Source organism: Centruroides sculpturatus, unplaced genomic scaffold (genome assembly GCF_000671375.1).
Source record: "Centruroides sculpturatus isolate CEXI.00-Female unplaced genomic scaffold, Cexi_2.0 scaffold690, whole genome shotgun sequence".
Classification (NCBI taxonomy): Eukaryota; Metazoa; Arthropoda; class Arachnida; order Scorpiones; family Buthidae; genus Centruroides; species Centruroides sculpturatus.
The window spans coordinates 403831-416851 of record NW_019385045.1 but is presented as its reverse complement, the minus strand read 5'-3'; the positions used below and the strand labels follow the sequence as shown (position 1 = coordinate 416851).

At 32.1% G+C, this 13021-nt stretch overlaps 1 protein-coding gene across 2 annotated transcripts; it reads left to right on the top strand.

The window, feature by feature from the left end:
* Positions 1 to 2158: 2158 nt before the first annotated feature.
* LOC111633854 lies at positions 2159 to 5383 on the top strand. Of its 2 annotated transcripts, XM_023378488.1 has the most exons (4): positions 2159 to 2228; positions 2332 to 2561; positions 4316 to 4560; positions 5134 to 5383. In XM_023378488.1, exons 2-4 carry the CDS (start codon positions 2382 to 2384, stop codon positions 5363 to 5365), a joined length of 657 nt encoding a protein of 218 aa, XP_023234256.1. In that variant the 5' UTR covers positions 2159 to 2228; positions 2332 to 2381; the 3' UTR covers positions 5366 to 5383. The 2 variants fall into 2 exon arrangements, 1 of the variants encoding a protein (XP_023234256.1); XR_002758116.1 differs by lacking the exons at positions 2159 to 2228; positions 2332 to 2561; positions 5134 to 5383 and adding an exon at positions 3566 to 3698 and having other exon boundaries at positions 4316 to 4554.
* Positions 5384 to 13021: the final 7638 nt, after the last annotated feature.

The window sequence follows — 13021 nt, the reverse complement described above, 5'->3', positions numbered from 1 at the left end:
TGAAAGACAGCAAGAACAAACAGATACTTTAACGTATGTGGCACAATCCAATCAGACTACAGAGCAAAAACAGACTAAAGAAGTTGAGTCCCTACAACTCACCCTTCGGAAAAACAGCGAGATCAATGTCTAGAAGAGAAAGCGAAGGAATGTTCTTTAGGTATGAAAGTAAACATTTCTAATACAGAGACAGTTCGAGCGACATTTGAAATAATTTCTCCACTACATGGTATTCTTGGAATTGCAAGAAGAAAAACGTATGAAAGAATCTTGGTTCGAAGAAAAGCAAAACTACTAAAATATAACAAAAGGAGAATAAAAAAAACAGGGAGATGAAAATATCAGTTGGTACTGTAAATTATGCCAAGAAGACGTAAAAGAAAGTATGATCAAATGCACACGATATGAGTGAAGTACGAGTACATGAACTTTGCGCAGAAACCAATAAAAAACAACGGATTACAACTGCGATGACTGCCAAAAATTGGCGAAGACCATCTGCCGAATTTGTTAAGAGTTAATATACACACGTATTAATACATTATTGATAAAGATTTTTATTCTTAAGACTGCAAACCAATGATAGGATTTCAAAGTACGATTTAAGAATATATCAGTACGATTTAAGACGAATGTTCCTAAATCGTACTTTTTTAGTGTTTTTTTAAATTGTTTATTTCTCAGAAGTTTATAAGATTTATGCTAAATTTTACTATGGTAGTGATAAAATATTTCCCAAATAAAAGTTACTTAAAATAAAAAATAATTTGTGTTTATTAATTTCGATAATATGATAGTTTTTCCTTAAGTGGTACGAATTAGGCAGGTTTACCCTACAGTTTACCTTAGTACTTATATTATAACTAGCAGATAGGTCCGGCGTTGCTCGGGCAAAAAGTAACGATAGCGAAGATTAAGATTATTACGTTATAGTCAATCTTACCCGTTTTCAAAGAATGCAAGAATCAGGTCCCCCTGTTTCCAGACTAATTAGACAACTTTTAGAATGGTTAAAACATGATCGACTTCCTGCAAAAATGAAAACAAACTGCATTTGCGTCTCTAAATTTTGCACATTGCTTTTTCTTAACGCTTCCATTGTTAACACTTCCATTCTTGATACTTTCATTCTTAACACTTCCATTGTTGACATTTCCATTCTTACACATTCATTGTTAAGTAATACTTCCATTGTCGAAGCCTTAATCCTGTCTCTCTCCCCCGGGAAGAATTTCGAAAAATCCCTTCTTAGTGTGCGTTATCGTCACGTACCCTGTGTACCAAATTTCAACTTTCAACTCTTAACCGTTTGGGCTCTGCGCTGATTATTCTTATTATTATCAACCCATCTCAATTATATACAGTCGACCCCCCTATAAGATCATAGATACATTCCATTTTTTAGGAATCCGATTTCTTACGAGTCGTTCCAATCACAGCCCGACACGTGTAAAGTTTACAAACTACGGCTGATTGAAAGGTTTTCTTCCATAAAATTAATCGATTCTAGTCTAATCCGACTCAACATTTGCAAAATACGTATATATTTTTTGGAAATAATCCGTATAAACTACGCTATAAACAAAACGTTGTAGGATTACTTACCGAGTATGCACCATTCGACAACCCCATTGCTAAAGCTTGTTTTCGTCGCGAAGCAGCACACCAAACCACGGCCGATTTCTGATAACTTATTTTTCTGCGAAACTTCGTTGAACTTCGGAGACATCATTAATATAAATAATTTTAATCGCCGTTAAATAAGAAATGTTTCTTTCACAAGAAATGTACAAAATTACAGTACTATATTAGACTTACGGTACCTAATTTACATACTGTACAGACGATAGTAAACTCAACTTACTCGCCTAAACTCTCCGTAGCGTGGCGCTGGACGGCGGAAAGTAGTTAGGCTGCTCATCCACTATTGGTCCAGATTTGACCAATCTTGTCGCGACACGAATCGGCGACGACGTTTTAGGAGTCCCTTTACACGAATACTGCCGCAATTTTTTCGCTACGTTACAGGAATTTCCGTTATAGGAACCCATGTTATAGGGGGGGTCTACTGTACACCTGTTAGTATTTTTTTGTATTTAATATTAACATTCATATAACATCAATCAAATTTACTAATCAGTTGAATGAACATGCATATGAAAAGTTTTAGGTTAGATCATTCAGATTCATGTGCATGAATACGTTTAAGTCATTTTAATTTTTAAGAGGTAATAAGTTTTATTATCAATAAAACTGTACAATAGAGATCACATAAACAATATTAAACATGAGTGAGTATGTCAATAATTATAAAATATATTATTTATTTAGGAAATAATATTTTTGATCCTACTGGACAGAGTCGCAAACTGCTGGCAATCATGTGGATTCTTGCTGTATCTACTCTGGTATATAGCTATAGCGGATGTTTGGTGTCATTTCTATCATTTCCTGGTTTAGAAGATGTACCGAGAACATTTCCCGATTTATTTCAGGCTGTAAAGAACGGACATTATACATTGAGCACTCCTATGAAGTCAGTAGTAGGAGTGGTGGTTAAGGTATTTGACATTTGAGATAAAATATTAGCTAATAACTTTAATTCTGTAATCATTAATTCTTTTTCGGGTATTTGACGAAAGCGAAGAAAGAACGAATAAATTACAAAAACTAACGTTTATTGTAGGAAAATAGATATAACCACACACTTTGCCCTAATAAATGAACAGACTCGAAAATATCTATAATATTTACTAACTCTTAATTTTTAATCATATTTTTTTAAATTTATTTAATTTAAAATATATGCTCTCTACCTAAAATTGATAGTTTTGCCCCTGTCTCTGTACATCATACTTTTCCGGTTAGCAACACAGTCATGACGGTCATCTATTTAACTCCTTTCAGGGGACATTTTTGAATTGAAATAACGTGACTTACGGACTGCCCTACGATTTATATTTTTGGTTTCGGCTTTCATCTATCTTAGTCCAAACTCTAGATTAAAAGAAAAGACAGAAAGACGGTTGACAGTGAAAATTTATAGTCTATTTTCTTCAAATTGCAACCGAAAAAACCACAATAATGCAGCTGAAATCTACAATACACGAAGACAAGAACTCCATTTCTACAGTTTAATTATTTTCTAGAGTTGTGTATGACTGAATTATCTTGTTACACTATAAGTGATTTTAAGAGCAATAACTTTATATAATAGAAGACAATAGTGATAACTTATGTAAATATTCAATTTAAATAACTCTTCTCACATCTCTAAGCAAATTCTTTTGTAGAAATTAATTGAATGTAATTTAACTACAAAGATATGTATGGAAGGAAGGAAAGTAAAGTATGGAAGGAAGGAAAGAGGGAAGTAGTATAGTTCAATTCAACGAATCTTGAATGGACGATGTGTTGTATTCAATCAGAGCTATAGAAATTTTATTTTAAAAATATACTCTGGTGACTTCAAACAATAACAAGATTTTATATTGTATTAAACAATTTTAATATTAATCGTCACGAAACAGTTTTTATAACAATATTCTTGTACTTTGTCGAACACTACCTAAATGATGGTAGGCTTATTTGGACATGCCTGAGGTTCCGAAAAAATAAGTAATTTTTATTTATGAAACTTATTATCTTGCTAAGTAATTGAAGCCCAGTCAACAAAAAATCTGGTACCCTTATATAAGGTAAGACAATATTAACTGCGCTTCAATAAGAAAACAACTAAGAGTCTGTATGAAGCCAAATATCTTTTTCGTTTATTGTAGACAAATTCCTTTATTTTTCTATAAGAACCGACAAGAAAATTATTTCATTATTTTAATTATAAATGTTAAAAAGTTTGTTGTTTATCGTTTAAATTTTAAAACTGTATATTTGGTAATCATAGGCTATTAGGTCCGTGGCGACTCATAGTTCAGTTTAGTATATTTCTCTATATTTGGCATTATTATTTAGCGTTTATCTTTAAACTGATACATAAAACTGATTGTATTTTTCTGGTTATATTAATATATGCAATTCATTTAATTTTGAAACTTTTTTAACACAATCATCAGGTTGGGTCCTGGAATGTGGAATCTAAAGTTAGTGTAAAACATTTTATATTATTCCAATGATTAATTAACAAATGAACCCTGTTAATTTGTATTATGTGGATTTTTATTTATTGTTAAATATTGATATTTTAGTTAAAAATCATTCTCTTTCGTGTGTAATACAGTGCAAATAATTGCATAATAAAATGTCTTATGTCAATTTGTTAAAATTAATGTATTTAATGAATTAACTTTATTTATAACAGAAAGGAGAAACAGAATTAACTGCTACTATGAAAAAATTTCTTGCCGAAGGAAAATTGGTGGAAATAGAAAAAAGACATTATTTTGAAAGAATGTTTGCAATTATAAGTTTCAGCAACACTGTGTTATTGAATGTTAAGACAATAGGAGAAGAAAATTATCTGTATTCTACAGATAATCTGTTTATGCAATTAGTGTCATATGGACTAAGAAAAAATTTCCCCTTAAAAACAGAATTTGATCAAATGTGAGTATATAAAACGTAAATAAAAATAATGTTTTGAACAAAATACATAAAAATTAACTTTACATGAATAAAAATTTGAACGTTATTTTGTGAAACGTTGTTTTATTAAAATTATTTCATCATTTTAAAATTAATACACAATATTGTTTCTTCGCATATTTTTTTATTTCAGTTTGAGAAGATGCCTTGAAGCAGGATTACAAGAAAAATTTGTTTCTGATGAGNAAAAAGACATTATTTTGAAAGAATGTTTGCAATTATAAGTTTCAGCAACACTGTGTTATTGAATGTTAAGACAATAGGAGAAGAAAATTATCTGTATTCTACAGATAATCTGTTTATGCAATTAGTGTCATATGGACTAAGAAAAAATTTCCCCTTAAAAACAGAATTTGATCAAATGTGAGTATATAAAACCACCTAAAATTAATTTTTTGAACAAAATAGATAAAAATTTATTTTACATAAATAAAAATTTGTACGTCATTTCTGAAAATATTGTTTTATTAAATTTATTTTACTATTTTAAAATTAATACATAATATTGTTTCTATGCGTTTTCTTTAATTTCAGTTTGAGAAGATGCCTTGAAGCAGGATTACACGATAAATTTTTATCTGATGACTTACTTAGTGTCAGCAATAAAAGACAATCGTTGTTCGTAGAACCTGATGATTTTCGTCCTTTAACATTAAATGATTTGTTTGGATCATTCGGAATACTAATAATTGGACATACAATTTCAACAATTATATTTATCTTGGAAATTATCGTTAAACAAATAACTTCTCAGTATTTAAAATAAATTGAAGTGTTCTAGATTTATTTTCTCAATCAATATACAAGATGTAAAATATAACTCTTATTTTTGTCTATATCATATAAGCAACACTAGACTGATTTTGATTAAATTAATTTATCTCTATGTACTGTACTCACGACTTTGCCCACGCAGATATTGCAAGCAAGCCTCATTTATATTCAGTATTTCGACAACCGTAGTAATTGTTATTTAACAACTATTGCCGAGAACGGTGACAATTGCTCAGAATCAAACGAACTATTTTCGATTTGATCAATTTTCTGGAACGTTTATAATCATTCTATAATCGAACCAATATGAAGTTTTAAAAATGTTCGAACAGTTTTAAAATCGAACAAATTCGATTTTAAAACTGTTCGAACATTTAGTTAAAAAATCGAAATACATCAAAATATTTATAACTGAACGTCTGAAATGTTATCAATTTAATTTAATACGCCTAAGTACTCAATGAAGACTAAACGTACTTGAAAACAGTAGAAGCCGTTTTTCAGGTTACGCCTTAATGCCCTCCCTCTACTCCCACGGGGAAATTTCGAAAAATCCCTTCTTAACGTGCGTTTTCATGACGTACCTAACTGTGTATAAACTTTCACCTCTTTAGGTTCAGCTATTTGCTCTGGGCGATGATGAATCAATCATACAATCAGTCAGGACAAATAATTTTATATATTTAGATAACTGAATTGCAATGTTTATAATATATCAAACTTAATAGCATAGCTCTTGATATACCCAAAATACAAAAACATTCGAATTTCTGGATTAGACAAAATTTCACTTATTCAAAACACTTCTGATCTTTCAAGTTCGAGAATTCACTATGATTTTTTATAAAGAACTTTTTATGAAGCTTTTACATATTACAATAACGCAAAAATGAAAAATATGCAAGCTAAAATTTATAAGATATTACCATATTTTATAGATTTTATTCATTTTATTATTACTTATATTTTAATACTGTAAATTTTACATTATTTTGAATTTTCAATATTGTGCATATATTCACAGAACAATTAAAAGTATTAAAAAAACAATATAATGTTTGATTAAAATTATGATAATTGTAAGAACAAAGTTATAAGAACTAACGCCATTATCTGCCCTTAAAATTTAAAATTTGTAGAACGCACGAAAAATGCTTACTAGTAAAAGAATTCTGTAATTCACTTTTGTATTCAACAATAATTACTTGTAAAATAAGAAAAGCAAATACTTTTGTCTTAGATCATTTGTAAATCTTTTAAAATTATTTCTATATTTAATAAATTTTTTATTAATTGATTGAAGACTTCACACGCTTCAACAATACATTAAACTTTATAAAATTTATATCTATGTAATAAATATTTTTGTAATGTGTATAATTTGTTATGATATATAATATAAATAATATGAAATTTTTAATGCAATTCTATATTTAAAATATGTTACTTTATAAATTTTTTGAGAGCATGATGTTAATGGAATATAATTTATTGTTAAAAATTAATCTTTTGCATTAAATTCGATATCAAATTATTTTTTAAACGACAAAATAACACTTTTTATAAATACTGTGTTCTAAAACAAGTATACTAATGTAATGTATTATTAGCTCCTCTAAAATTGTATAAAATTTTGTATTTATATCTATTTTATTTATCTATCTATTATTTTTTACTCTATCTATCTGTATATACATCTATTGTATTCTATCTATTATATAATTCTTGTATTTTGTAATTTTAATATATATCAACATATTAACCTATCAAAATCTATTTAGCTAAAAATAATTATATAATTCAAATAATATAAACACAGTTAATGTGAAATAAGAAAAAAATACATCTGTGTTTTAGTTCTTGAATCTTTAAATGAAATATTTATAATAGGATATAAAATTTTACGGTTAATTAGTTTATTACATTGTACACTGTTCAGTTACCAAAATTTACAAAGCCTATAGAAAATATAATGATACAAATACTGAATAAAAAAATAATAAGTGATTCACTACTATCTCACAATGATATATCGTTTGTCATGAATGTACACTGATGTCCAAAAGTTAAGCATAATGGCTGTTTCTGTGAATATTGTGCTAACCAGGGCTTCTTAAACTTTTTTTATTTACGACCCCATTTATGATTGTGACTTTTGTCGTGACCCAAAAAATATAAAATAAAGATATATACAAATTTGCAAAAACAATAATGGTGTACTACCACAGTTCATTCTTGTGTTACAATGGAACAGAGACAACTGAATACACTGAAAAGTGACAACACAACACTTGTTTACACTACAGTGTTGTTGAATCGTTGTCTCGCTGCACCAGAAGTGACACAAAGCGCAACTCACGAAACCTATGACGCAAAACATGCCATTTTCAAACTCTGACGAATTATTTTTCATATTTTGCATTAAAATCTCGCGATTCCAAGATTTCGCTAAGCGACCCCAAATGGGGTCGCGACACATAGTTTAAGAAGCCCTGTGCTAAATAAAAGGCAGAATCAACCGCAAATAGATATTGTCAGCTAGAAAGCTATTTCATATAAAGGAAACAATTGAAGAACACATAAAAAAAATTTTATTGCATAATTTTTAAAAAAATGCATAATGGAGAAAAGAGAATGTAAAAGAGGGGGTTGTTTGTCGCTGATAGAAAAAATTTCTACAATTGTTTAAATAATAAGAAGAGTAGTTACCCCTTGCTGCAATACAAACGTCATAGTGATGTTTCATGCTCCAAACGAGGGTCAATTGCGAATTTTCCAATCTTTCTACAAAATAATTTTCAGCTCAGCGATACTCCTTGGTGGAGGCTGGCGAGCTTCACTCTTTCGTCCATTTTACACATGCACAAACTGGTTTAAGACATGAGTACATGCTAGGATTTCATGTTTTGAATAACTTCGTTTTGATGAAAATCGTCGATCAGCTGACAACTGAATGACCTTGTCTTACCGTCCATGAATAACAACAGTTGATTCATAGCCCCTCGGAAAATAACGAACATCATGAGGTTCGAGAATCTTATCTCTATACCTTTTTCCATCAAGTAAATAAAGTGTGAATGCCAATATTATGCCCACTCAGACCACGGGGGCTCACATATAAGGAGGAAACCTTTGAACACTAACTGCGCAGACCTGGCCTGAGGAAGTCCAGAATTTTCTGTTGCCCGTATACAAGGAGTAAAACTTCTCAGTTTAGTTCACCGTGGCATATGATGACGGATCTCTTGTTGTTGTTTATTGGCAACAAACTGTATTAAAACTCACGTGAAAAAAGCTGTGCATAGAATTGTATGGTGTAAAGAATGGCTAAAAAAGGATCGTATTCCTATAGTAACCTGCTCTCAGAATTAAAATTAGTACCTAAAGAATGCCCAACTATTTGAGAATAAATGAAAAATCTTAAAATAGTGGTGTGTAATCGTTTTTCTGTTTTGTATAAGTTTGTTGATTTTATAATCATTTGTTACAATTAATATTTTAAAAAGTTTTCTCTATTGCGAAACTTGGCATGCAGATAAGTCTCAAGCTGCTATGAAAATGATTAAAATTATAACACAATGGCTCATTGCAGAATGACAACAGAGGAAATTAAAGTAAGTCCCTCTTTGCCTATAAAAAAGCTTGCAAAGGTATGCTGTCTACTTTACCTGTTGTATCACTAAAGATGCCTATGTAATCAAACTCCCTCTGTTCATATGGAGATTGTAGCCTTATGTGCTTTTTCTCCGAGAGACGTGTTTACTGATCGCTATGCGACCGAAGAGCCAGCCGTAACAACGGCTTATACGCGCGCGCGGGAAAGAAATGCCTTCCGGGAGGACTTTTAAGGGGAACTGGCCTCCTATTCAGTCGTTATTGGCAAGGAGAAAACCCGGAAAACTCCTTGCAGCCAGCCTGTCCGATCGCGGCGCGAACCCACGACCGAACTTCCTAGTGTTTAGGGTCTGGTTACCGCGATGAGCGGCTACGGAGACCACTCGCCCACTGGTGGGGAGTGGTTATGTCGCATCAAGAACTAATCGAGTTTGAGAGGGGAAGGATCGTTAGATTGAGAGAAGCCGAATGGTTATCTCGCTGAACAGTCCGCCACCTAGTCCATTCTGACAACACTGTGAGAAGTGTTGGGACCGGTGGACCAGAGAAAGCTCACACACACGTCTCGCAGGCTCAGGACATCCTCGGCAGATCACTGGTCCAGGGTCCTCCCAGTCCTCTGACAAGCATGCACACAGCCGACCGTATCATTGTCCGCCATCCGGACACAGATGGCGCCATCATTACTGTCTCCTTTGTCTATCCTTGCCATTTTGAAGCGCCTGGGTGAGGAACATTTGGAATCGTAGCGGCCATTACCTGTGCTGCCATTGACACCACCCACCGTTGCTTCCGTTTGGAGTGGTGCCGTTTCTAAAAGGATTGGATCATAATGGGATGAAGTGGACAGAACGGACACAACAAAGTCATCTACAGTACGAATCCACATTCAGTTTGGGCACTTCCGACCGCCGTGTTCGTCTGAAGATTTCGTGAGGAATGCTCCATTCCTGTCTACGCATTGGAGCAGTATATCGCACACTCACAGCTGGTGTAATGGTTTCAAGCGCCTTTACATACGACATCCGGCCACCTCTAGTAGTGATCTAAGGGACCATGACAGCCCTACTATATGTTAGTGACATCCTGCAGCCACATGTGTTGCCTGTCGTAGCAGCACTTTCAAAAACCATTTTTCAATAGGACAATGATCGACCACACAGAACGGGGGTGTCGCAAGACTTCCTCTGCCACATTTTCACACCTCTCTGGCCTCCTCAGTCTCTAAATTTCTTACTGATCGAACATGTCTGGGATCACCTGGAACACCAAGTAGAAAAGCCTGGGAGTTTGATCAACTAGAGACTGCTTGCAGCAACTTTGAATTGAGATGCTGCAAGACAGCATATGGCACTTGTATGCTTCATGCCCACTTGTATCTTTTCTTTATTTTTATTTTAATGACACTATGGCAACTGGCCTTTTCAAAGTGTCAAAAAAATACATAAAAAATAAACAATCAACAACACAAAAATAAGAACAGCAAAAAAAAATACACGAAACTAGACACAATTCAATTTTTTAACAACTTGTTTAAACTGCCCATAAGTTCTCAGATCCTTATATTTTTTTTCAAAGCATTCTAGTTATAAATTAATTGGTAGATCGGGCTTAACATTTGATACAATCAAATTATTTTCCATCGATAGTTGTAGTTAGAGGGCCTAGAGTGTTTATTCAACTCTTCACTTATATAAGATTCTTTCCTGCCAACCTTTATTTATTTAAAGCTGTCTAAGAAAGCTTGGTTTTTATACAAAACTTTTAATTTTTCGATATTGGTCTGATTATGATAAGAGGTAACAGAAGAATTATAAGGTAACTTGTATGTTCTAATAAAGTTGTTTTGTGTGACCTGCAACATATTCAATACAAAAGAAGAAGCTGTACCCATAAAGAAATACCATATCGAAGTTTGGGTTCCATACAAGAGTGATATAAACGCAAAACAGTCTCAAAATTTATGTAACTCATTATTTTTTACAATATTCCAATAAATGTAGATAAAGACAGTGTTCGATTATTTATATGATTGTTCCATCATAATTTATCATCAATTTCAATACTCAAATATTTTACAGTATTAACTCTTTGAATACGTTTATTATTCTTACTTGTATATTATCTAAATTGACTTTTTTGTTTTTATTTGACAAACATATATATTTTGTTTTATTCTCATTTATACTAAAATTACAATTTTTCATATATTAACATATATATATATTTTTTTTCATATATAGCCAACATAGAATTTATATTACAGTATTTTCAATTAATTGAAGATTCCAATCTACATAGGTTATAACAATATCATCTGCAAACAATATATTTTCAGAAATACATTTTTTATCTTTTATATAAATATTAAATGTAAAGCGTCTAGAATGGATCCCTGTAGGACACCTTTATTTACTTGAAAAGGTTTAGATATTGAATTTTTTACCTTAACGTAATACATTCGATTTGATAAATAGGATATCAGCCACTCCCATGGAACTCTTTTCAATCAGATTTTAAACCATTTTTGTTTTAAATCTTGATATCTACGCTATCAATAGCCTTAGTCAGGTCGATAAACACTACTGTCACTATATTTAAATTATCGAGACCGTCAATAATATATTGTTTAAGATGAGTTAATGCATCAATTGTAGAGGCATCTCTTTTAACGCCATGTTGGTTATTAGAAATAATATAAATAGATAAATATATTATATATATTTTATAGAAAGTCATTTCAATTATTTTAGTTATACTCTGAATGATAGTAATCGGACGATGGCTCTCCAAGTCCTGTTTAGATCCTTTACTTTTAAATATTGGTATTACAAGATTGTGTTTGAGCTTCTCTGGAAACCTCCCACACTCGAACGATTTAATTAAATTATCTAATGGTAATGCAATAATATCTGCTATTTGTCTTAGAATAAAATGTATTTAACTTATCAATATCCGGAGTACTAGCATTCGTAATATAATCAAAAATCTCTTTAGGAGAAGTTTCATCCAAAACAAAAGAATCGACCATACCGCATGAAGAGAAATGTGAGAAAGAAATAGTTTTTAACGTTGATGTGACAAAACCTCCCATCTGTCTATACTGATCAGCAAAAATATTACTTATTTTTTCTTCATTTTGAAAAAGTTTTCAGTCAAATTCACAATGTTCTTTGTTCACACACAATCGGCGACCAACTCGGTACGCCAATTACACAAAATAAAATTCAAATAGTCCAATATGTTGAACACGTTCGTCGAGAAAACACTTTGCGACGTATCAACGAGTTGATGGTTAGTAGTAATCTCCTTCTGGCGGTCATAGAACAAACAGCGAGACGTATCCAAACTTGCCTCCAGCTCTGATGCATACTAAGTCTCAAATCAAACTTAGATGAAATTGACGTATATCCTGTCAAACTTAACTTACTTCCGACGTGAAGTCCCAAGCCGAACTGAACTTAACTCTCACTCTTCGACATTAACCATTTTATAGCGTCGACAGTGGATTCAATGTTCAATTAGGGTGCGACTATGGAGACGCGAATTTAGTAGCGAGCGAGAGGTAGCGAGCGAGAGGTTGCGAGCGATATAGTTCTCTAGAAACACACATAAAAACCTTTATGTGACCAGTAAAAATATTTAATGAAAACCAACTAACGCTTTCGACTGCCGAACTTTTGCTTTCCCACAATTGACATATACACAACTTAACAAGTGATAGCTCAATTGATGTTTTTTTTTTATTTCCAGTTTACAGCCATTATAATTAATAATAGAAGTTATATTAAGCTTTCAACAAAGGAAATTCATTATAAAATGGAACTGGAAGTGTGGAAACGCAGTTGAAGTGCAAAGACAGTTTAGGAGGGAGTTTCAAACAGATTCATCAACGCGACTTACCATCACTCGAATTAGAGATAAGTTTGAAGCCGATGAAACTCTTCAGAATGTTCACGAGAAGCGTTCCGGATGACCAGGACATCGACAAGCTCCATAAAGGAAGAAAGAGTATAGGAAACGTATCACCGAA